The following is a 26,450-nucleotide window of genomic DNA, read 5'->3' as shown; positions in this document are numbered from 1 at the left end:
AGAGCATTTAGTGCTCTGGACCACATTAGAAACCTCTACCATGGCTTAGTAAAAGGGGTTCATAATTAGAATTTTCTATAGGGATGTGATAGTTTGCTCTTTCAAGTTTGATAATAAAGCTAATTTGCAGTAAGAAACATATTGTATGATGGTTCTGAAGCTGTTAGTCTCAGACCTACCTAATCAGATTTGTTTAATTGATGTTCTGAAGGTATTGACCACACTAACTCAATTGTTTTATTTTTTCTTTATTGTGATGGTTTAGGAAAAGAAGTCCTTCTATATCTAGAGACCAGAACAGAAGATATGACAATAGGGATGACAGAGGGGAACATTCACAGTATGCTACAACAGACAGCACTATACCTAGGTCACCATCAGGTTATTCAGATAGACGGTCACAGAGGGGGCCTCAGGTACATGAAGATTCTGAGCATGGTGATTACAGGGACTCCAACAGGAGAAGTCGGAGGCGCTCAAAAAAATATTCAGTAGATGAAGATGAGGTGCAAGGCAGGGATGAATATGAGAGACAAAGGCGAGAAGAGGAGTATCAGTCACGTTATCAAAGTGACCCAAACTTGGCTCGTTATCCAGTAAAGCCACAACCCTATGAGGAGCAAATGCATATCTATGCTGAAGTATCTAGAGCACGTCATGAACGGAGACATAGTGATGTTTCATTAGCACACACTGAACTAGAGGATTCCCATATTTCCATGCTACGAAAAGAGCGACCGTCAAGACAAAGGTCTGCATCAGAGCGCAGAGCTGCTATGGAAAATCAGCGCTCTTATTCTGTGGAAAGAACTCGAGAGGTCCATGGTTCAAGTTCTAATCAGCAGAGGACTACAAATCATAGTCCTCCAACACCAAGGAGGAGTCCAGTTCCTAGTGACAGGTTAGATATGAGACACACTGATTCATTAAGGAAACAACATCATTTGGATCCCAGTTCTGCAGTAAGAAAAACAAAGCGTGAGAAAATGGAAACTATGTTAAGGAATGATTCTCTAAGCTCAGACCAGTCAGAGTCAGTGAGGCCTCCACCACCAAAACCTCACAAAACAAAAAAGGGATGTAAAATACGTCAAGTTTCATTAAGCAGTTCAGAAGAAGAGTTGGCTTCTACTCCGGAATCCACGAGTTGTGATGATGTTGAAATTGAAAGTGAAAGTGTTAGTGAAAAAGGTAAGCAGAATAAATCAATATCTGCCTGCATTAAGTTTTTCAGGATTGGTATTTATCTAAAATAATTTTAAATTGAGATAATTAAAATAAATAATTTTCTACTTTCCTGTATTACTTTGTTTGGTTTTATGTATAAGAAAAAAAAAAAAAAAAGCAATGACAGTGTTCAAAACTCCATGTTCAATTTTGTTACTACTATGAGATACATATAATACTATTGCAATACTATGAGTTAAAAAATTGATTTAATATATATTAAGAACTATCTGATTACTGAAATATGTTGCTCTTTTCCATTATTGACTGGGTAAGTTCTAAAATATACTTCCTGACTTGAGGGCTTGGAGAAAGAGAATGGCAGAAATAGAAAATATACCCCCTCTTTCACTAACGCATAACATGGGTTTTAGCACTGGCAGCAGTGGTAACTGCTCCGACGTTCATAGAATTCCTATGAGCGTCAGAACAGTTACCGCTGCTGCTGGCGCTAAAACCCATGCTATGCATTAGTAAAAGAGGGGGATAGTTTTGCAATTCTCCATTAAAAAAAAAAAATCTGATTTTCTGGAGAATTCAATGTGTGTGGAAAAATAATATATGAATTCATACTGGGTTAATGCGTATTTCTGTTTCCTTTCATTTATATCTATGAACAAAGAGGATACAATTATTTATATCCTAGAAAGCAGAATTTAAAAAATATTACTGCAGAGATTTTGTGGCCATATTATTATTGCTTGTGAAAACTGGGTTCTTTGTAAGTTGTGGTACCTTATATCGATCTTCTGTACACATTATCAAAAGATGGCTGTGAACCTGATCTTTTCTTATATGCAGGCATGTGTATGCCTAACGTGACCATTTATTTTTATCATCAAAGCGGGACATCTATTAATATTCAGTCCCGCCCCCAAACCCACCCTAGCCCCACCCCCAATCCCACCTTAACCCCACCCCCAATTTATCCCATTCATTTTTCATGTACACACAATATCTTATTATTTCATAATCATAAAATTTTAAAAAACACAAAGCACCCTATACGCAGAGAAAATGTTAATTATCATTTATATTTGGGGGTTTTCAAAGATGTCACCTCAGTAACTATAGAAAAATAGACAAATATAGTGCAAAATATAGACAGCAGATATAAATTCTCAAAACTGACACATTTTGATCACTAAATTGAAAATAAAATCATTTTTCCTACCTTTGCTGTCTGGTGATTTCATGAGTCTCTGGTTGTGTTTCCTTCTGACTGTGCATCCTTTCTTTTATTTCTTTCTGCACTCAGGCCCAACAATTGTCCCTTTCTATTCTCTCCTTCCTTCCTTCCTTCCTATGTCCTTAGTGCCCCCAGTGCCTCCTTCCTATGTCCTTAGTGTCCCCAGTGCCTCCTTCCTATGTCCTTAGTGTCCTCAGTGCCTCCTTCCTATGTCCTTAGTGCCCCGAGATCCAGTGTCAGTTCTCCTTTGTACCTTTGTTCCAGGTCTCTCTCCTCTGTTATGATCTTGCATCTCTCTGCTCTTCCTCAGGGGCTCTCCCCCTCTGTCTGCACCTTCCAAAGTCCTACTTCTGCCTCCTGTCTTTCCCTTTTGGTCCAGGCCTTTATCTCTCTAGTCTTTCTTCTACTTACAACCCCCCCCTTCTCTGCCTCTTTCTCTCCTTCCTTCATCCCTCCTTCCTTCCTAAGTCCCCCTCACTGTCTTCCATCCTTTGTCCCACCCCCATCCAAAAAGCCTGCCATCCTAACTCCCCCAAAGCCAGCCTGCCTGCCTGCCTCCCCCAGAGCCAGCCTGCCTGCCTGCCTCCCCTAGAGCCAGCCTGTCTGCCTACCTCCCCCAGAGCCAGCCTGCCTGCCTACCTCCCCCAGAGCTAGCTTGCCTACCTCCTCCCCAAAGCCAGCCTGCCTGCCTACCTCCCCCAGAGCCAGCCTGCCTGCCTACCTCCCCCAGAGCTAGCCTGCCTACCTCCCCCCCAAAGCCAGCCTGCCTGCCTGCCTCCTCCAAAGTCAGCCAGCCTGCCTGCCTATCTCCCCCAGAGCCTGCCTGCCTGCCTACCTCCCCCAAAGCCAGCCTGCCTGCCTCCCTCCCCCAAAATCAGCCAATCTGCCTGCCTACCTCCCCCAGAGCCAGTCAGCATGATTGCCTACCTCCCCCATAGCCAGCCAGCCTGCCTGCCTCCCCAAAAGCCAGCCTGCCTGCCTTCCTACCTTCCCCAAAGTCTGCCTACCTACATCTCTGCTGCACAAAAGCCAGCCAGCTTGCCTGCCTACCTCCTTCCCCCCCTACTACGGAAAAAAAAAGACTACTTCCAGGCCCAATTTAAACTTCCCCCGGTCCACCGCCGCTGCTCCTCTGCTTACTTCCCTGCCGCTAATCGCGCCCAGAAGCCTTCTTCCCGACGTCAATTCTGACGTCGGAGAGGACGTTCTGGGCCAGCCAATCGCTGCCTGGGGAAGAAGTCTTCTGGGCGCGACTAACGGCAGGGAGGTAAGCAGAGGAGCAGCGGTGGCGGACCTAGAGGGAATCTTCTTTTTTTTTTGGGTGCAGCAGGGAGGGACAGGAAGTGATCGCCTGTCCCGTAGTCCCCACGCAAAGCTTTGGGACACTGTCCCTGAAAACGGGACATTTTGGCTTCCCGAAGCTGTGTGTGGGAACAACGGGACAGGGGATCTGAAAACGGGACATATGGTCACCTTATGTATGTCTAACAGTTACACCGATGGTTTATATGTCTATTCTAATTCAACAGGCAATGGACCATCTAGCATAGCCTTTTCTCAACCTTTCTATGCCATTGTAAGGGATAAAGAAGAATTGGTCTAAGTTGTTCAAAACCTGGTGCAAGGAAGGTTTCAGATAAATGATGGGGCTGAAAAGTTCTCAGCCCAACCAACCAACTTTCTAAATTCTGAGCATAATTTTGCCACTGTATCTGAAAAAAGTGTTATCTTATTTTGTTAAGTGCCAATTTGCAGAATTAAATTCTGTGTTTTTTTACATTGTTTCAGATCATTGATTGAACTATATCTACGTCATTCTCTTGGTTGGGCTGAGAACTTTTAAGCCCTCCCCACCCCTCCTCTACATCTAACTTCATAAACCTTCAGTTTAGTTCGTTCGGTTTGGGAGGGTTGGACCCTTCCAAATCGAATGAACTAAACCGAAGGTTTATGAAGTTAGATGAACTAAATGATACAAAGCTAAGTTATTTTATATTATTTATTTATAAAATATAGATGAAGTTGATGAAATAAGTAAGCTCTAAGCACTTTGATATAAAAGTAATAAGGAAGTGTGCAATAGTATTAGGCACAATACACTTTTAAAATAGTTAAAAAGAAAAAAATGACAAAAATAGAAAATAGAATGAGCCAATGAGGAAATAACCACGTAAAGTTTGCCGCGATGAAAGTACTTTGAGGCTGTGGAGTGGTGGGGCTGAGGCTCAAAAAATCTGTCTAAAATTCAAAAGTGATTTAGGTGCTCAGAGTACTCAAATCATAATATCTATACTCTGAGCAAAGATTACTATCATACATTAATCATCAGTCCTTAGAGGGAGCATTGCTCTCCACTGATCTTTTCTAAACCCTGAGAGGAGAGGAGCAGAGGACATAGTTCTCTCTGAGAAGAAAGGAGAGGACATATCTTTCAGAGAGGAAAGGAGAGCAGACAGGATATTTCTCTGGGTAAGTATACAGTATTTAGCTCTAAGCTTTGCAAATTTGGGGGATTAAAGCTAAACTGTAGGTTCCTTTATAACTATAGTTTTAGATCTGAAATGAGTAAGCTTTACTTAGCTAGTTTCCATAGAGTAAAAGCCTGTTATAGTTTTTAAACTTGAACTTTCTGCTAGAGATAGTCTCTGGCAGGCAGGGTCTGGCTTAGTCTGCATTCCCTTCCATCCAAACCACAGCCACTCACCTAGCTCATTTCCTTTACTTATAGTCTTAATTTAAATTATTCTAATTTAAATTATTCTATTCAATTATTCTACTTAGGACAACAGGTGAACTGGTTATTACATATTACATTTCATTACTTGCTAAGACTCAAACACTAAATAAAGCATATAAGTTATCTTTTTTTTTTATTATTATTATTATTATTTATTTTAGAAATTTTTGCATTATTTAACAAGCATATCATCTTGTACAGAAAGTGCAATTAAGAAAACATAATATTAAACACAACATTAAAAATACTTTCTATCCAAAAAAGAAGAAATAACTCTCAACTTAATCGCACACTAGTCCTCAAAATTAGGATCCAAGACTTAAGAAACGGAGTAATTTAAGGATACAAAATAACAACTAAAGGAAATCACATTATCTGATACTGAAAAGGAGCTAATTATTCCTTGGACGTTGATTTTCCTTCATTCCCAAGGCGCTTCGTGGAGAGGAAGGCTGTCAAATGAGCTGGTTCAAAGAACATATATTTCAAAGTATGATACCTTACTACACATTTACAAGGATATCTAAGGAAAAATAAACCCCCAATCTGGGTCACACCAGGTTTCAACATTAGAAATTCCCTTCTTCTCTTTTGAGTCTCCTTAGAGACATCCGGAAAAATTTGAATATGAAAACCCAGGAAGTCTGTGGTTCTATTTTTAAAGAAAAGTTTAAGGATCCAGTCTTTATCTGGAGCCAGAACTACAGTCAGTAGGAGAGTGGCTGGAATAGCCACTTCTCTGTCCGACTGCTCTAATAAAGCAGATACATCCATAGAACTTTCCTGGGATTTTCCAATTACGTCTTTCTTCTGAGCATCCTGAGTCTTTATAGGTAAATAATATACTCTTATCAATGGAGGTAATGAATTCTCAGGAATTTTTAATATTTCCAGAAAGTAACGCTTTATCATGTCTCTTGGGGAAATTGAAGAGACCTTTGGAAAATTAATTAAACGCAAATTATTAATCCGGGAATTGTTTTCAAGTGCTTCCAATTTTCTCCTCATTATCAAGTTATCTTTTACCAATAAGTCATGATTACTTTTTATCATTTTTATGTCCTTCTTATCTTCTTGGGTATCAGATTTCAATATTTCTATGTCTTCTTTCAAATTCTTAATAACTTCTTTCTGGTCTTTAAGTTCTTTATCTAAGTTTTTAATTTGAGGAGTCAGAGAATTACCCAAAGCCACAACTAACTCCCAGAGCGAGTCTAAAGTGACTTCTGGGGGTTTAACTGGAACAAAAGGAATTGTTAGTGTAGGCAAAGATAGTTCAGATGTCTGGTCTACCTCTTCAGTGCCCTGTTCCTCCATAGCACGAGTTGTCCCAGTCGCTGGTTTCTCCAAAGGGAGCGAGTCCCTCTGAGTTGTCTCCTGCTGCAAGCCCTCCGACGTGCTGGCCTATCGAGGGGAGAACACACTCTCGTCTGACATGCTCTCCTCTCGCGGTGAGCTAGCTCCCAGCGGCAACGGCTGGAGGGGAGGCATCCTAACGTCGGGGCTCAGAGTCACGTCTAGCCCATGGGATGTTGTCGAAGCACTCCTCTCTGCCGACGCTTCCATCGGGCGATTCCCCGAACCGACTTGCTCGTTTTGAAGGCATCTGAAGATGTCTTCAATTGTAGGAACCGTGGGTCCTGAGCGCTGGGAGGCACCACCAACACTCTTGCCCCTTCTTTTCGGCATTTCCAAAGAGGTAAGGAAAACACTCTCAGGCGTCCTTCCAGCATCAGACAGCGGCAGCCATCTTGGATCCTCCATATAAGTTATCTTAAGGCTCTCTATATCAATCTAAAATTTCCAGTACCTTAATAGGATTTAATTAAACAACTCAATAATAGGATGTAGACAGTAATCCAGCAGCAAGAGGGGATCATTCCAATCTTTTGCACCAAGTGTCACATGCATGATTATTTCCTAGATGGTGAGAAATTATATATGTATGCTCGCTGCAAAGAGCTCCTGGCTCTCAGAGAATGAGTCTGTTCCCTTGAGGCTAGAGTTGCAAACATGGAGGAGCTGAGGGAGACATAGAGGAGACCTACAGTGACATTGTAGAGAAATCCCACCTCCAGTCTGGCAGCCCCTGTGCTGCCTTGGAGGAGGGAGGTTTCCTAAAAGGAGAACATCACCTTGGTGATGCAGAAAATGATCCTGTAGCCAAGACCACCTGCCCACTTGGAGATGTAATATCCTATTGCACCGAGAACTATCTCCAGGGGCTCCCAGAAGGGAGGTGTTAGGATGCCCGTTGTAGTGGGAGATTAAATCATTAGGCATATAGATAGCTGGGTGGATGGTGGGCGGGAGGATCGCCTGGTCACTTTACTGCCTGGTGGGAAGGTGGCAGACCTCATGCATTACTTATATAAGATATTAGACAGTGCTGGGGAGGAGCCGCCTGTCTTGGTACATGTAAGTACAAATGGCATAAGAAAATATGGGAGGGAGGTTCTGGAAGCCAAATTTAGGCTCTTAGATAAAAAGCTGAAATCCAGATCCTCTAGGGTAGCATTTTCAGAAATGCTTTCCATTCAACGCTCAGGACCCAAGAAGCAGGCAGAGCTCTGAAGTCTCAATGGTAAAGGGTTGAGGGATTTAAATTTATTAGGAATTGGGATACCTTCTGGGAAAAGGGGAACGTATTTGAAAAGGTTGGACTCCACCTTAACTGGGATGGAACCAGGCTGCAAGGTTGGTGGTGGTATATTGATGATATCCTGTTTTTTGGATAGGCACATGTAGCGACTGAACAATTTATGGATTACTGTCAATCATTGTACAATACAAAATAGTAGCAGAACGGGAGAATAAATTTAGAGACAGGATTTCTCACTTCATAAATATCACCAAAAAAGAAATCCTTATAATAAGTATCAGTTAAAAAAATAAATAAATAAATATATATATATATATAAATAATAGTGCTCAGTAGAAAAATATCACTTAATACCAGCAACGGCATATAATAAGTAGTGTACCACACATCTTTGTATCCACCCTGCCTCCATAAACAGTAAATATTTCAAAATCAATCAAAGATGGACAAAATTTTTTTTTTTAACTTTTCTTGATCCAGGGCAGGCTATGTTGTCACAATGAGTGGTATAGTTGTTCAAATGGCTGCTCCGTTGTCCGGTAATCCCAATAATGTGATGAAACATCCCCTTAGTGAAAACGGTAGCCAAAAAAAATTCCACATATAGATCCCAAAAAATAAAAAACTTCAAAAAACATATATCAAAACTTAGGGCTCCTTTTATCAAGCCGCGCTAGTGGTTTAACACGCATAATAGCGTTTGTTAAACTGCCGGCCGTGCTAGCTGCTAACGCCTGCCTTGAGCAGGTGGTAGTTTTTTGGCCAGCGCGGGGGTTAGCACGTGATTAAAAGTCACACGCGCTAACCCCGCTATCGCGGCTTGATAAAAGGAGCCCTTAGTCAATGTTGTTTTGAAAAATGATTTCCTGAGAAAAAGATTTCTTGTTTTGTGGATAAAAATTACAAATGTTTCCGGATGTCTGTAGAACCACCCAATATAGACGTAAACAGTTTCTTCAATATAAAATTTGACTATTATCATTGGGGGCTACTTTTTTTCTAAAATTTCCAGCCAAATGTTTGGTAATATGTTGTAATACAGATTATTTACTTTTTCTTTTTCTCATTAGTTAATATGTATGAAGACTGTTCCTCTCTCCTCCTTTTTTTTATTTTTATTTATAAAGTTTCACGTTATTTATCAAGCATATCATCTTATACAGAAAGTGTAATCAAGAAAACATGGAGGGGCATAATCGAAAGGGACGTCTAAGTCCGTTTATGTCCATCTCGCAAGTCGTCCAAAGTAAAAAACAGCTCAAGACACATTTTCGAAAAATACGTCCAACTTTTTTTTCGTTTCAAAAATCGTCTAATTATATGTCCTTCCGATCTGATCATCCAAGTCGCTAAATCGTCCATCTTTATACCACATTTTCGGCCAACTTTTCATCCAAGTCCAAAATGCCTAGAACAAGCCCTGTTGGACGTGGAAGGGGTCTGCAAAGTGATGGACTGAACACCCAGACATGCCACTTAAATAGTGGGGTACCTTACAGGTCATTGCTGTGAACTTCACAAAAAGGGTGCCATGGCTTCTCCTCCCTACAGCTCCCTTATAGGTCATGGTGAGCCCCCCCCAAACCACCTCCAGAATCCCCTAGACCCACTTATCTACCACCCCAATAGCCCTTATAGCTGCAGGAACCACTTATATGCCAGTACAAAAGGGTTTCGGGGGTGTATAAGAAAGTGCACATGTTTCAGTATCAATGCAGTGATTACAGGGGCTTATGGGCATGGATCCTCCTCTCCATGAGTCCCTAACCCACCCCCAAGGCGACTTAAGCTGCTTATGTGCTGGACGACTAGGCTTCTATGCCAGGTAGCCAGGTGATGATGGTCTGGAGGCTGAATTTTAAAGGTGTGATTAATATTTTTATGGGGGTGGGGGGTGTCTGGGATCACTGGGGTAGTGTGTGGGAGTCTGTTTTATGTGTTTGCAGTGCTTATCTGGTGACTTTAGGAGGGTTTTTGTGACTTAGACCATGTTTTACATGGTCTAAGTCACAACGTCCAAGTTCCGTCGACCATCGGCTGTATAACTTTCGGTTATACATGCTGTACAACTAAGTCTAAGCCGGCCCACGTCCTGCCCAACTCCCACCCTCGACACTCCTCCCGAAACACCCTGTTTAGCTTTGGTTGTCCAGCGGCACTATGTAGGCCTAGGTCGTTTAGAAATATGTCCAAAACCCGTTTTTATTATCGGCACTTGGACGTATTTGGGAAATGTTCGTCCAAGTGCCGATTTAGGCCGGTTTTCTCTTTCGATTATGAGCCCCATAATATTTTAGTTTACTTTCAGTCCTGAAAATAAACCGAACTGTAAAGAGAAATACATCTTAACTTAATCATACACTAGTCCTCAAAATTAGGATCCAAGACTTAAGAATAAGAGTAATTAAATTAAATCACAAATGAAATCACATAATCTATTGCTGGAAAGAGAGCTAATTATTACTTGGGTGCTTATGTTTCTCCATTTTCAAGGTGCTTCAGAGAAAGGAAAGCAGTCAAATGAGCCGGTTCTAAAAACACATATTTTAAGGAACGGTATCTGATTACACATTTACAGGGGTATCTAAGAAAAAAGAAACCCCTCTATCTGAGTCACACCTGGTTTCAATATTAGAAATTCCCTTCTTCTCTTCTGAGTCTCTCTCGAGACATCCGGAAATACTTGAATATGGAAACCCAGGAAGTCTTTAGATCTATTTTTAAAGAAAAGTTTAAGGATCTAATCTTTGTCTGGAGCTAAAGCTACAGTCAATAAGAGAGTGGCTGAAATAGCCACTTCTCTATCTGATTGTTTCAATAAAGCAGAAACAACTATAAGATCTTCCTGTGGTTTTGCATCATCTTCTTTCTTTTGAGAGTCCTGAGTTTTTGTAGGTAGATAATATACCCTTGTAAGTGGTGGTAAAGAGTTCTCAGGGATTTTAAGAATTTCCAGAAAGTAGAAATATAGAAACATAGAAGATGATGGCAGAAAAGGGCCACGGCCCAACAAGTCTGCCCACTCTAATGACCCACCCCCTAATTTCTTCCTTGAAGTGATCTAACATGCTTATCCCATTTTCTCTTAAAATCCAGCACGCTGCTGGCCTCAATTACCTGCAGTGGAAGACTATTCCAATGATCAACCACCCTTTCGGTGAAGAAATACTTCCCGGTGTCACGCTTTATCATATCTCGTGGAGAGATTGATAAAATCTTTGGAAAATTGATTAAGCACAAATTGTTAGCCCGGCTATTATTCTCAAGAGCTTCCAATTTTCTCCTCATAATTAGGTTGTCTTTAACAAGTAAATCTTGATTGCTTTTGACCATTTTTAAGTCCTTATTTTTTTCCTGAATATCAGACTTCAACAGTAAAATATCTTGCTTCAAAGATTTAATTTCTACTTTCAGGTTTTTCATTTCTTTAACCAAATTTTTTATTTGAGGATGAAGGGAATTTCCCAAAGTAGACACTAAGGGGTCCTTTTATCAAGGTATGGTAGGGGTTTAACGCGCGGAATACCACGCATTAAACCGCCTGCCGCACTAGTCGCTAACGCCTCCATTGACCAGGTGTTAGTTTTTTGGTTTGCCGCAGGGGTTAGCGCGTGATGAAATGTCCAACGCGCTAACCCCGCTAGCGCGGCTTGATAAAAGAACCCCTAAGTCCCAAAGAGAGTCTAAAGTGATTTCTGGGCGTTTAACAGGAAAAAAAGAAATTGATTGTGCAATATGAGATTATTCATTTGGCTGGCTTACCTCCCTGGAGCCTTGATCCTCCTTAGCTGAAGTTGACCCGGTCACTGGTTCTTCCAAGAGGAGCGAATTCCTCTGAGCTGTTTCCTTTAGCGAGCCCTCCGATACACTGGCCTCTCAAGAAGAGAACACTGCCTCGTCGGACGTGCTCTCCTCTCCTCTCACTGTGAGCTGGCTCCCAGTGGCAACGGCTGAAGGGGAGGCATCCTGACGTTGGGGCTCAGAGTAACGTCTAGCCCAAAGGTATTCGCCGCAGCACTACTCTCTGCCGGCGCTCCCAGCGGGCGATTCCCCGACAGAACCTGCCCTCTTTGAAGGCGTCTGAAAATGTCGTCCACTGTAAGGACTGGGACTCCCAAGCGCGGGAGGCACCACCAACGCTCTTTCCCCTTCTTTTCCTCTCTCCTCCTTAATGTAGACTCTAATTGAATACTGTATGTATTATATACTGTTATATTCATACTGTATGTATTATATACTGTTATATTTAAATAAATAAATAAAATAAAATAAACGTAGTCAATGTCTATAATACGATCCATTTAAAATTCATCTATAGATAAATTTCTTCTTCAACACCGATAGTGTTTTGCTCCGGGTTTATCAAGAAGAACTCCAATCTGGGGATCAAGATGAGCAATATTATCATCCTTCCTAGTAAAGAAGCTAAAAATGTACCGTATTTTTCGCTCCATAAGACGCACCTGACTATAAGACGCACCCTATATTTAAAGGAGGAAAACAAGAAAAAAACATTCTGAACCAAATTCTCCCTGCCAGGCTCTGCACCCAACCCCACATTCCTTGCTAGGCTCTGCACCCTGTCACCCCTCTGGTGGTCTAGTGGTAGACCGGAACAAGGCGGGCAGGGACAGGGCATAGGGCAGGCAGGGAAAGGGCACAGATGCCAAGGCAGATGACTTTTTAAAACTATGCAATGTCACCTCAGTAACTATAAAAAAATAGGCAAATATAGTGCAAAATATAAACAGCAGATATAAATTCTCAAAACTGACATATTTTGATCGCTAAATTGAAAATAAAATCATTTTCCTACCTTTTACTTTCTTTCTTTCCTCAGGCCCGACAATTGTCCCTTCCTTCCTCCCTCTCTCCTTCCTATGTCCTCCTCAATGCCTTCCAGCCTTTGCCCTCTTCCTCCCCCTGTTGTCTGGTGATTTCTTTCTTTCCTTCCTCTTGCCCAACAATTGTCCCTTCCTTCCTCCCTCTCTCCTTCCTATGTTCCCCTCACTGCCTTCCAGTCTTTGTCCTCTTCCCCCCCCCCCCCAACTCAGGCCCTCAATGCTTTCCAGCCTTTGTCCTCTTCCTCCCCCCCATTGTCTGATGATTTCTTTTTTTCCTTCCTCAGGCCCAACAATTTCCCCTTCCTCTCTCCCTCCTATTCCTCCCACTGCCTTCCAGCCTCTGTCCTCTTCCACCCCCTCCAAGCCTGCCTCCGGCTGCTGCTGTTGTGAGGACACGTTGACGAAGCCACAGCAGTGAGTGGGGGGAGGGGGCGGACTCCTGGCTCAGTATTACGGCACCCGGAATGGAACAAATTGCTGGGAAGGGCCAGACGGATGCAGCGATTGCACACCGCTGGCCCAGAAGCCTTACCTCTGACATCAATTCTGACGTTGGCAAGAAGATCCAGGCCAACCAATGATTCGTTCCACATTCCAAAAAGACCTCCCAAGGCCACTGGTGCGCTTTCACCCCACCCCCAAAAACCAGCATCGCCCCCCCCGCGAACTGGCATCGCATCCCCCACCCGCCCAATCCCAAACCCTTACCATGATCTGGCACCGGCACGCAGCACCAACCCACAGGATGTGCCGGTGCCCCAAGAGCCTGCCGCTTGCCACTGATTCTGATGGGCCTTGAGCATCAGTGCATGCTCAAGGCCCAGCAGAATCTGTGCATGCTCAGGGACTAGAAGAATCAGTGGCAAGCAGCAGGTGGCAGGATTTGCGAATGTTTTGCTCGTCTTGGAAAACACTTGCAAACCGAGGTTTGACTGTATGTTTTTTGAAAAGTTTTTTTATTTTATGGAATCTATATGTGGAATTTTTTGGAGGGGATGTTTTATCACATTATTGGGATTACCGGACAACGGAGCAACCAATTGAACAACTCTACCACCCATTGTGACAACATAGCCTGCCCTATCCATCTTTGATTGATTTTGAAATCTTTAGTGTTTATGGAGGCAGGGTGGGTGCAATGATGTGTGGTACACTGCTTATTATATGCCGTTGCTGGTATTAAGTGGTGTTTTTCTACTGAGCACTATTATTTGCATATATATTTTTATTTTACTGATACTTATTATAAGGATTTCTTTTTTGGTGTTACTTGAATCATTGTTATAACTCGATTAAAAGTTGAACTGACATATAGTACATCTCACATTGCTTTTTTGGATATCATGATTCAGCTCTTGGGAGACCAATGCAGAACCTCTGTATGCCATAAATCCACTGATCGTAATATCTTGTTGCACTGTTCAAGAATGCATCCACACTATTGCAAAATGGGACTTCTGTTTGGGCAATTTTTAAGATATTGGCGGCTTTGCTCAGACACTTCGGACTATGACCAGCAGGCTAATGATTTGAAGATAAGATTATGCCAGAGAGGTTATCTGAAGCAGCCACTAGGGCAGTGTCTCTCAAACTTTTTCAAGCCGGGGCACACTAAAGGTAGTGGCCACAGCTCGAGGCACCCAGAAGTGCGCAGACATCGCTATGATGACATCATGCACATGCTTGACATCATCCACGCATGCACAGAGGCCCTCCAGACAGGCCCTGAAATGCCAGTAGGGCGTGCCAGCAGGGAAGTCTAACAAATATCAACTGAGTATCCCCAACCACGGACCTCCCAAACTCCACCCTAGACCCAACTAAGCTCTTCCCCGGATCCCACCCCCTTTACTAATTGTAATGTAATTTTTTCCATTCATTTTTCATATACGCAAAATATACACAGAACTTAAGAACATAAGAATTGCCGCTGCTGGGTTAGACCAGTGGTCCATCGTGCCCAGCAGTCTGCTTACGCGGCAGCCCCTAAGTCAAAGTGCTCTAAATGAGCCCAGCCTCACCTGCATACTTTCCAGTTGAGCAGGAACTTGTCTAACTTTGTCTTGAATCCCTGGAGGGTGTTTTCCCCTACAACAGACTCCAGAAGAGCGTTTCAGTTTTCTACCACTCTCTGGGTGAAGAAGAACTTCCTTACATTCGTACGTACAGAATCTTTTCCCTTTCAACTTTAGAGAGTGCCCTCTCGTTCTCCCTTCCTTGGAAAGGGTGAACAACCTGTCTTTATCTACTAAGTCTATTCCCTTCAGTATCTTGAATGTTTCAATCATGTCCCCTCTCAATCTTCTTTTTTCGAGGGAGAAGAGGCCCAGTTTCTCTAATCTCTCGCTGTACGGCAACTCCTCCAGCTCCTTAACCATTTTAGTCGCTCTTCTCTGGACCTTTCGAGTAGTATCGTGTCCTTCTTCATGTATGGCGACCAGTGCTGGATGCAGTACTCAGGTGAGGGCGCACCATGGCCCGGTACAGCGGCATGATAAACTTCTCAATCTGTTCGTGATCCCCTTCTTTTTCAGATATAAATTCTCAAAACTGACACATTTCAATCACTATATATAAAATTATTTTCCTTACCTTTTTTGTCTGGTGACTTTATTTTTCTGTGCTTTTAACTATGTTTCCAGGGACTTCTTATCTACTGACTGTTTTTCTCTCCGTCTTCACTTTCTGCTTTGCATCCATCTTTGGCATTAACATAACATTCAATATTTCTATTTTTCTGCTTTCTTCTCAAAATCTACTATCTCTCTCTCCTTCTCTCCCTATTTCCATGGTCTGACATCTCTCTTCTTCCCTCCTTCCCCCACCCCAGTGGTCCAACAACATCTCTCTCCTTCCTTTCCCCCCTTCCAGTCTGGCATCTCTCTCCTCTCTGTCTCATAATCAGGCATCTCTCTTTACTATTACTATTATTATTTCTATAGTGCTACCAGACTCCCCTCCTTCCCTTCTATTCCCTGGTCTGATCTATCTCCCTTCCTTTAGTCATCTCTCCTCCCCCAAGGGTAACATTTATCTTTCCCTTCCTCCTTTCTGCCCCCTGCAGTCCATCTACCTTCCTTTCCTCCTTTCTGGCCCCCCCTCCCAATCCAACATTTCTCCCTCCTTTTCACTAGTCCAACATTATTTCTCTCTTTCTCCTGCATGCTTCTCCTTTGGTCCTCCTTCCCTCCCCAACCAACATCTGTCTCTCTCCCTATATGAGTCCAACTTTTCACTCTCTTTTCACCCCCTTCCCCAGTGTGCAACATTTCTCCTTCCCTCCTTTCTGTCATTCCCATTCATCTCTCCCTCTCCATGTGTCCAACACTTTCTCCCTCCTAAACACTTTCTCTCTCTGTCCTTGCCTCTTCCCTCAAGTGGCATCCCTCCTTCCCACCCCCCAACCCAACATGCTATCTCCTCATGCACAATATCACCCTCTCCTCCAGTGTGTAGCACCTTTCCTTTCCCTTCCTTTCTGCCAGGTCCAACAGCACCTCTTCTCCCTTCCTTTTACCTCCCCCCTATCCATCAGTACCCCTTCCCTCCTCCCCCTGTCCAGCAGTACCCCTTCTCCCTTCCCTGCTTCCCATGTCCAGCAGTACCCCTTCTCCCTTCTCTCCTCCCCTGTCCAGCATTACTACTTCTCCCTCCCCTCCTCACCCCTGTCCAGCAGTAACCCTTCTCCTTTTTAATGTTGTATTCTTTTAACCTAACTTTTTATCCTATTTTAAACTGTTTGTATTTCTTTATATAGTTAGCATTTTATTTTGCTGAATCTTCAGAAGACTTTAATTTGATGTATGCATTTGCATTGTATGTATTGCATTGTATGTACTGCGCATGATTGTTGTGAACCGTCTAGAACTTTTGGGTATGGCGGTATATAAAAATAAATTATTATTATTCTCCCTTTCCAGCAATTCCTCTCCTGTCACTGCTAGCGGCAGCTCACTGTGTGCTTTTAATTTCAGCACACAGCTGTCACTAGCAGTAGTTTAGCCCGGTTTCATCAGGCAGTCTCAGGGCCTTTGCTAGGTCGGCCTGCTTCGATAATGCGATGCGGGCCAACCTAGCAAAGGCCCCGAGGCTGTCTGATGAAATCGGGCTAAACTACTGCTAGTGGCAGCTGTGTGTCAAAGTTAAAAGCACACAGAGCTGCTGCTGCTGGTCCGGGAGCGCGGAGATGAGGAAGACAGGAGTCCTGGCAGATACACACAACGCGATGGTAGAAGTCAGCTGACACAGGCGCCTGAGCCTCTCTTCCTGTCCTGTGAGCCAGCCGCAGCACACTTAAAATCTCAAAAGGCACGCTAGTTTGCCACGGCACACAGTTTACGATACACTGCACTAGGGCAAGAAGGAACCACAGAGAACATTTGTTATAGTACAAAGCATGAGATGTGGATAAGGATATACTTACCTGTGTGTTAAAGTACAATGAACATACTCCTGGTTAAGATTATGAGATGTTTCAAGTTTCAAGTTTATTGATTTTTGATATCCCGATCATAAAACAAATATCTGACCGGTTAACAATTTATAAAAAAAACAAGAAATTAATAAGGAGAAAAGTTAGAACTAGTTGATAGTGTATTGGAAAAATTAATAAAAAACACATAAGACATATACTGACAAACGTGACTGTGAGGAAAGTTGGGAAGGAGGGAAAAAGTTACATAATATTTGAGGAAATGAGATAGAGGGAAGGGATAGAACATGAAGGATAAGGGTGCATGGTATAAATGATATGCGCAGAAATAAAAAGATATTTTTTTTTTGAAAAGGATGAGTAGGTAAGTGGATATAAAAGATTAGGGTTTATTGAAGGCATCCTTGAATAGGAAAGTTTTAAGATTAGTTTTAAATTTAGGTAAATGAATTTCGTCTCGAAGAGATTGAGGGAGAGAATTCCATAGTGTAGGGGCTGTTATAGCAAAATTTGTTTTCCTAGTATAGTAAGATTCTTTTATGGAGGGAATGAAAAGGAGTTTTTGGTCAGCAGATCGTAAGGTACGGGGAGAACTTTGGGGTATAAGTAATTTGTCCAGAAATAAAGGAAGATGTGAAAGTTTAATTTTAAAAGAAAGCAGTAAAATTTTATAAGTTATACGGTATGTAACCGGGAGCCAATGAGCTTCCTTAAGGAGCGGAGTAACGTGCTCGAATTTTCCCGTCTGGTAAATGAGTTTAATTGCGGTATTTTGTACTATCTGTAAACGGCGGATTTCTTTTTGGGGTAGTCCATTTAGTAATGAATTGCAATAGTCTAGATGAGAAATGACCAGAGAATGAATGAGGATAGTGATTGAATCAGTATTTAAGGTGGAAATAAGTGAACGAATGATACGAAGTTTAAAGAAGCATGTTTTTACAACTGTACTTATGTGATCATGGAAAGTGAGATCTCTATCTAGAGTAACACCCAGTAGTTTTATTTTTGTGTCCATAAGTAGGGGCGTGGATTTGATGTAGATTGTTCCTGGTAATGTTTCGGATTTTTTAATGGGAAGGAGTAAGCCACAAGATTTGGAAACATTAAGTGAAAGTTTATTAGAAAACAGCCAATCGCTTAGGATATTTAATTTAGTATTAAGGTCAGTAATATCCGCAGAATTTGAAGTATTGATAGGATAAAGCAGCTGAATATCATCGGCGTAAGCGAAAATTGAGAAACCTAGCGATTGTGCCAGAGACAGAAGAGGGGATAGAAAAATGTTGAATAAGAGTGGGGATAGGATAGAGCCTTGAGGGACTCCAAAAGTTTGGGTTACAGGGGTAGAAGTTTGGTTATTTATATGAACTTTGAAGTTGCGTTGATGAAAGTAAGATATAAACCAGTTAAGAGCGGGACCTGTGATGTTGCAGTCAGCTAATCTAGATAGAAGTAAAGAGTGGTCAATGGTGTCAAAAGCTGCAGATAAATCAAGAGAGATTAATATAACCGATTTTAGATGATCATGAGAGTATTGTATAGTAGAAATGAGACCCAGTAATGATAATTCAGTAGAGTGAGAAGTTCGAAAGCCAGTCTGATAGGGATGTAAGGCATGAGTTTGATCAAAGAAATCTGACAGTTGAGAGTGAATCACTTTTTCTATAAGTTTAGAAATAAAAGGCAAGTTGGCAATGGGACGGTAATTGTTGGGTAAAGAAGGATCAGTGTTGTATTGTTTTAGCTTTGGAAGAACTAAAGAAGATTTCCATGCGGTAGGGACACAACAGTCAGAAAAGGATTTGGAAATCAATTCCCTTATATATGGTCCAAAGAATGAGAAAAATCTTTTTATAAGATGAGGAGGGAAACTTTCAGTAATATTGTTATTAGGTAGATTTATGGATTGTAGAACCGTGGATAATTGTGTTAGTGATGGTACTTTGAAATTGGAAAAAGAACTGAGAGGTAGGAAAGTTAGATCATTATTAGTAGCGACGGTAAAAGCAGGGGGAGTGGGTCCAAGATTGGTACGAATAGTGGTGACTTTGTTGTTAAAGAATAAGGAGAGTTCGTTAGCAGATGGTAAATTTGTAGCAGGTGGAGGAAGTTTTTTTTTAGAATACTTTGAGAGAGATTGGGCAATACTGAAAAGAGTAGACGAATTACTAGAGGTAGAGATAAGTTTTGAGTAATAGTCCTTTTTTGTTTGTTGGATAGTCTTTTTATAGTAGGAAGCTTTTTCTTTATAAGAGAGAAGGTGAATGTTAGAACGAGACTTACGCCATTTGTTTTCTGCAGTCCGGACCTGTCGACGGAGGAGGATTAAGTTTTCATTAAACCAGGGTTGTTGTTTTCTTGAGGAAGTGTTGAGAGTGGGTTTATTTTGTTTGACAGAGGAGGGAGCTAATGAATCTAATAGGGTTTTCGTGGCTGTTTCCCAATTAGAGAGTTGTTCTGTAATAGGAAGAGAAGAGAAATCTGTCAGATTTAGAGTAAAAGAGGATTGTATAGCAGGGAGAGTTATATTATTTAGATTACGAGAAAAAGAGGAATTATGTGTCTTTTTAATGGGACTTAAATGAGTTGGAATGTTTGTTTGCCAAATAATTAATGTATGGTCTGACCATGGTACAGGGATGAATTCGAAAGTATGAAAGATATGGGTCATGGTGGTTGGACAGAAAATCATGTCCAGAGTATTTCCTGCTGAATGAGTAGGTGTATGAATAAGAGGTGTTAGAGATAGATCAGCTATTGAAGTTAGGAGTTCAGAAGTATTAAAGTGATTCGGACAGTTAAAGTGAATATTAAAATCTCCAAGGATTATTGACTCTGGATAGGCGATATGGAAGTCAGTTAATGTTGAAATAAGAGATGAAAGAGAAGCTTTAGTAATTGGCGGGGGTAAATAGATAAGAAGAAAGTTGAGGGGAGAGGGGAGTTTAATAGAAAATTGGAAAGATTCAATAGGAGTTTGAGAAAAAAGGCTGGCAGTATTTACATGAATAGGAATTGAAACATGATGTATGATTGCTAGTCCGCCTCCCTTTTTGTTTGGGCGGGGTTGGAAGTATACTGTATAATTGGGTGGGCAAGCCTGAGTGATATAAGCATCCTCTCCCGGAGTTAACCATATTTCTGTGAGACATAGAATTTGAAGGTTATGTTGTATGATAATATCATGGATTAAGTGATGTTTATTTTTTATGGAGCGGACATTTATTAAACCTGACTTGAATGTGAGGGAATGGTGAAGTTGATTATTCCTTGAGTTGGAGGAGGAATGAAGTGGAATGGGGATGAGTTGTCTTGATTGAGGTTTAATGTAATGCTTACTAACTGTAGGGTCGATATAACGACGGCCCCAGATGGTTGGGATTGAAGACATGTTGTTAGAAGTGGAGATTGAAGAAATATAAGGGACAAATTCTGAGCCGAACAGTATCAGGAAGAAAGAGAAAAAAAAAATATATAGTTTAGGAAGAATATTAAAGGGCCTGAAAAAAGAGGAGATAGTAAACAAGGGTAATGAGAATGAAAATGAATGAAGGAGCTGCATGAAGGAGCGCATAAAGGAGCAGGACCTGCTCCTTAGGTGCGCTCCTTTGGCGCGCGCCTCCGGCGTGCGCCGCAAAGCAGTGAGATATATAGGGGGGTTTACCAGCGAGGTAAAGTGGGCGGGGTCGTCGACCACATCTTGTTGGTACATTCGCATTTAGCATTCTGAAATATGTGTTCTCTTATAAAGGGAATATGAATCTTAGTGACCATCTTTGCCCAGATGTGCTGTGTCCATCTGGGGGATGAGAGGGGAGGCTACATATGGCCATTTTAGTTGCAGTTACTGTGTGGCTTATCCCATGATGTTAGAAAGGAGGAGGGGGTGTTGGCGGGGTTGCTTCATGGTGGCAAAATTTTCTGCTATGTCTGAGCTGTCAAGCCTTACTTTCCTGTCAGTGCCTGAGCCAATCAGCACTCAGGCACTGACCACCCCCTTCCCCAACAAACATCCAGCCTGCTCTGGAAGTGATAAAATCACAGTAACAGCAGAGAATTTCGCTAGCAATGCAGCAAGCACAGTACCGGTACTCCTCTAATCTGCTTTTTCTGCCACCAGTGATTCTTTTGCAGATTTGTACTGTGAACTTGGAAGGATGCCAGTAAGAGAAAGAGTGTAAGAAGTGCTTAGCTTGTGATGCCATTAATTCTATTCTCTCCTAAAGCGGAGTACCCACAGGTGGGCCTGGGTGGGCACAGGATCACTCAACAGCGGCATACTGCTGTGGTAGCTGGCAGGGATCCCCAAGTCTAATGTGACCATTTATTTTTTTCATCAAAAGGGGACATCTATTAATTGTCAGTCCCGCCCCAAATCCCTCCCTAGCCCCACCCCAATCCTATGTCCTTAGTGCCCCCAAATGCCTCCTTCCTATGTCCTAAGTGTCCCATCCTATGTCCTTAGTGCCCTCAGTGCCTCCTTCCTATCTCCTTAGTGCCCCCAGTGCCTCTTTCCTATGTCCTTAGTGTCCCCAGTGCCTTCTTCCTATGTCCTTAGTGCCCTCAGTGCCTCCTATGTCATTAGTGCCCTCAGTGCCTCCTTCCTATGTCCTTAGTTCCCCTTCCTATGTCCTTAATGCCCCCCAGTGCCTCCTTTCTCTGTCCTTAGTGCCCCCAGTGCCTCCTTTCTAAGTCCTTAGTGTCCCATCCTATGTCCTTAGTGCCCCGAGTGCCTCCTTCCTATGTCTCCTTCACTGCCTTCCAGACTTTGTCCCACCCTCACCCACGAAGCCGGCCTGCCTGCCTACCTCATTCCCTCCCATCTCCCTGTGCAGTAGAACCCTTGAGCAGCATCTTTCCATTTCTACCCCCCCTCAGCCCCCTGTACAGTAGAACGTGGCATTTTTCTATCCCTCCCTCCCATCCCCCTGTGCAGTAGAACCCTTGAGCATCATCTTTCCATCTCCCTCCCGCTACTACCGCCACCGTGCAGTCGACCCCACTGACTCTCCCATCCAACCCTCCCACTGCGAGATGACCACAAACCTCCTGGCTTGAGCAGCGTCGGCAGTCGCAGCACTCTAAACACGCTGCTTTGCGGCCTTCTACTGCCCATGATTCCCTCTGCCGCGTCTCTGATGATATCATCAGGGACGCAGCAGAGGAAGTCAGGGCGGTAGAAGGCCACGAAGCAGCATATTTAGAGTGCTGCGGACGCTGCTGGAGCCAGGAGGTTTGTGGTCATCTCACGGTGGGAGGGTCGGATGGCAGGGTCAACGGGGGTTCGGGTGTGCTGAGGTGTGTGTGTGTGTGCGTGGGGGGGGGAGCGACGATGATGAACACGATGCTGCTGCCTAAAGCACCACACTGGCGGGCCAAGGGAGGCTTTTTTTTTTTTGCGTGGCAGGGAGGGACAGGAAGCAATCGCCTGTCCCATTGTTCCCGCGCACAGCTTTCGGGACGCTGTCCCTGAAAACAGGACATTTTGTCATCCCGAAGCTGTGTGTGGGGACAACGGGACAGGGGATCTAAAAACAGGATGGTCCCGTTTAAAACGGGACGTATGGTCACCTTACCCAAGTCCCAACAGTTGAAAATCTCCCCAAAGCGCTAGAAACTCCTATGTTCAACTTTGCAGTAATCTCCTGAGTCACTGATTCTGGTGCTCTGTGCCTGCTGAGTTTTCATGCATGTGCTGCAACTTGAGTATGCACAGGGATGGCAATGTCAGCAGCTTAGGAAGGAGGTGTCTGAGGTGAGCCCAGGAGTTTTTAACATCTTTTGGGGTGATCTTCTGCAGGCAGGACTTGGAGGATTCCCTCCACTTCAGGCACTTAACATTTTTTTAAAATCTTGAGTCTGAAGAGTGATGGAACAGTTCTGGAAGCTCCTTAACTAGGAAAAAGGATTGTCACCCAGAAGGGGCTCAAGGATCCTTCAAACAGGAAAGAAGGATATCCCCAAACCACTGAGATTAGAACAGAAATATTCCCAGCTGTGAAATAGAAATAACAAAAGTGCAAACAGAAGTTTTTGGTCAAATTATTCAATCAAATAAATAACTTTCAAAGTCTCTGTAATGCCAGGTTAGCTTTGCCGTAGCAGGAGGAAAATAAAAATAAGAAATTAGCAATGTTGAAAGAACCAAACAGAAAACCCCAGCCATACATTGCACCAGAGTAAGAATACATTTCTTACCAGACACCAAGAAGTAACCGATATCCCTGGGCAACCCAAAACAGTCCCATTTAAGGTCTCTAGATTTCCATCTACCAATAACTAGTCATCATAGCATTATATATAGTAAAAGTGTTTTTTAATTTTATCCACACTGAGAGTCAGAGGCTCGGCAATCAAAATCTCTGTAATACAAAGCCAGCAATGAATTAAAATAACACTCCCCTGATGAAGCCCTATATGTGAAACAGTATAGTCCACCATCGGGTATAAGATAAGTATTTTTTCATATCATATTAAGATTATCACTGATGCATTTACATGGCTAGTTAGTTCATACAGTTAGAGACACAGCACATACTTATTTTACCTACTGTTTCTGTTTAATGAAGTGTAAATCGGTCAGGAAGTAACTCAAAAAGGTCAGTACCTGACCTCTCACTTCTTCTCACACTTTTGAGGAAAACAACAACTGCCTAAAACCAGTTTATACCTGTATGATAGGTATTTTACATAATGAATGGACCAAAACAAGAGAACACAAAATTGAAAGATGGCAATAATATTTTTTTAAAAATACAAGAAAAAAAACCATAAGACAATAATAATGATGCCTTTGTGACAATGTAACACATTGTAGGACACTGATTCTTCAGGTAATATACATTTTTATTTTTCTTCTTGCTTTTTCCTATATGAATGCACCTCTTTTACTCACCCTGGCTCTCCTATTTCACTTACTCTTATTTTAACTGAGTCCTCTTCCCCTATCCGTCATCTCCCTCCTCTCTCCTCCCCACTTCCATCCATCATTTGCCTCTCTCTCCTCCCCTTCCACCCAGCATCTGTCTCCTCTCCCTTCCCTGATTCCATCCAGCATCTGCCCCCTCTTTTTTTTCCACTTCCATCCATCATTTGCCCCTCTCTCTTTCCCACTTCCATTCAGCATGTGCCCTTTCTCTTCTCCCTATGTCCATCCAGCATCTGCCTTTCTGTCCTTCCCGCTTCCATTCAGCATTTACACCTTCTCCTTCCTTCATTGATTGTCCCTCTTTCCTCCCCGCTTCCATTCAACATGTGCCCTCTCTTCCCATGGTCATCCAGCATGTGCTCCCTGTCCTCCCTAATTCTATCCAACGTGTCCTTCTATCTTCCCCACTTCATCCAGCATGTATCCTTCTCCCCACATTTAAGAAAGGTTTGGACAAGTTCCTGGAGGAAAGTCCATAGTGTGTTATTGAGAAAGACATGGGGGAAGCCACTGCTTGCCCTGTATTGGTAGCATGGAATATTGCTATACCTTGGGTTTTGGCCAGGTACTAGTGACCTGGATTGGCCACCATGAGAACGGGCTACTGGATCATTAGTCTGACCCAGTAAGGCTGTTCTTATTTTCCAGTATCTACCCTACTTCCTTCCAGGATGTGCCTCTCTATCCTTCCACTTCCTTACAGCAACTGGCTCCTTCCTCAACACTCCTGTAGCTGCTGCTGCTTTCCTAAACCAGCAGCAGCAGCAAAACAATATGACACATAGCAGCACTATAATTACTCATGGCTGTCGGCACTGCCCTGGAAAAAGAAGGGATATTTAAGGGATGGGGGCCAGCAGCCGTGGGTAAATGCAATGCAGTCTTATAGTTTGTATTTTGTTTTACTTCTACTACTTATAATTTCTATAGCACTGTACATTAAAACATTGAAGGGACAGTCCCTGCTCAGTAGAGCTTACAATCTAAAATGAACTAGTAGAGCTATTAGTAATTAGTAATTTTTCTTTAAAATCCAACATTGTACCAGAACACTAGAGGGTGGCCTACGTGACACTGATTTTTAAAAAGGGTTCCCAGAGTGTCCAAATAAAGCGCCCAAACGGACAAAAAAAGCTTACTCCGAGTACGACAAGGACTCCCAGACCATGAGCAGATGGAATTTATTGCGCCAATACCAAAAGGTGGGTGAGGAGTCCTGGAGCCAATGATTGAGAATACATTTCCTTCCCACTATATAGCCCTTGCGTATAAGTAAAGAATCTCCAGCAGAGAGCCCACCCAGAAAACCCATAGCCAAAAAGAGTACCCCCTCCACCTGAGAGGGAAGTGCATAGCCCAGAAGGGACTGCAAATAACAACGAATCTCCAGCCAAAAGGCAGCAATAACCGCACAAGACCAAAGACCATGTGCCAAAGAGTTCTCAACCCGTTGGTACTTCAAACAGATAGAGGTAGAGACTCACCCAAAGTGAAAGGCTTGCTTCTGAGAAACATAACCCCCAAGTTCTTAACCGGTTGCAGAAGCCAGTGGTGCCTGTGTTGCCAGTGGGTTAACGGGGTGGGGGGTAGTAGGGGGGGATGGATGGGGTGGCTTTTCTTGTTGGGTGGGACTTGGCCGAGTCTGGGTTTAAGAACACAGCCTGGACTCTACCGAGCTCTGCCTGTTGGGTGGTTTGCTGCTGTTGTTGTTTTGTTCCTGTATTCTGTAGCCGTAAAAATGTTATTGTACTTGATATGTTTGGTCTTTATCATTTAATAAACTGTTTTGGGGAAAAAAATGCTGTAAGGATATATAATGAAGATGCCAGAAATAAGTAAAAAAAAAAAAAAAAAGGGTTCCAGAGATGATCCAGGAACTTATAGACTAGTGAGTCTGATTGTGCCGGGCAAAATGGTAGAGACTATTATAAAGAACAAAATGACAGAACATATACATAAGCATGGATTACTGAGAGAAAGCCAACATGGATTTAGTTAAGGGAAATCTTGCCTCACCAATCTACTACATTTCTTTGAAGGGATGAATGAATATGTGGATATATGTGGATTAAGGTGAGCAGGTTGATAATGTGTATTTTCAAATGGCATTTGACAAAGTACCTCATGGAAACATGATGGCAGATAAAAGACAAATGGCCCATCCAGTCTGCCCATCCGCAGTAACCATTCACTTCCTCTCTAAGAGATCCCACATGCCTATCATACGCTTTCTTCAATTCAGATACAGTCTCTGTCTCTACTACCTCTTCCAGGAGATTGTTTCACACATCTACCACCCTTTCTGTAAAAAAGTATTTCCTTAGATTACTCCTGAGCCTATCACCTCTTAACTTCATCCTGTGCTCTTGCATTCCAGAGCTTCCTTTCCAAATGAAATAGACTCAACTCATGTGCATTTAAACCACATAGGTTTTTAAATATCTCTATCATATGTTCCCTCTCATGCATTTCCTCCAAAGTATACATA

General features: G+C 42.6%; 1 protein-coding gene across 5 annotated transcripts in view; it reads left to right on the top strand.

The window, feature by feature from the left end:
- The window catches only part of RIMS2 (regulating synaptic membrane exocytosis 2), a 1,127,809-nt gene that overhangs the window by 474,285 nt on the left and 627,074 nt on the right, over window positions 1-26,450 (top strand). For all 5 annotated transcript variants that reach the window (XM_033933083.1, XM_033933078.1, XM_033933080.1 and 2 more), the window contains one exon: window positions 266-1,191. In XM_033933083.1, the coding sequence (XP_033788974.1) occupies window positions 266-1,191 (926 nt within the window). The remainder of the gene's footprint in view (window positions 1-265; window positions 1,192-26,450) is intronic.

This window comes from Geotrypetes seraphini, chromosome 2 (genome assembly GCF_902459505.1).
Source record: "Geotrypetes seraphini chromosome 2, aGeoSer1.1, whole genome shotgun sequence".
NCBI lineage: Eukaryota > Metazoa > Chordata > Amphibia > Gymnophiona > Dermophiidae > Geotrypetes > Geotrypetes seraphini.
Note: the sequence above shows the minus strand (reverse complement) of the source record. Positions and strands in the feature narration are given on the sequence as shown.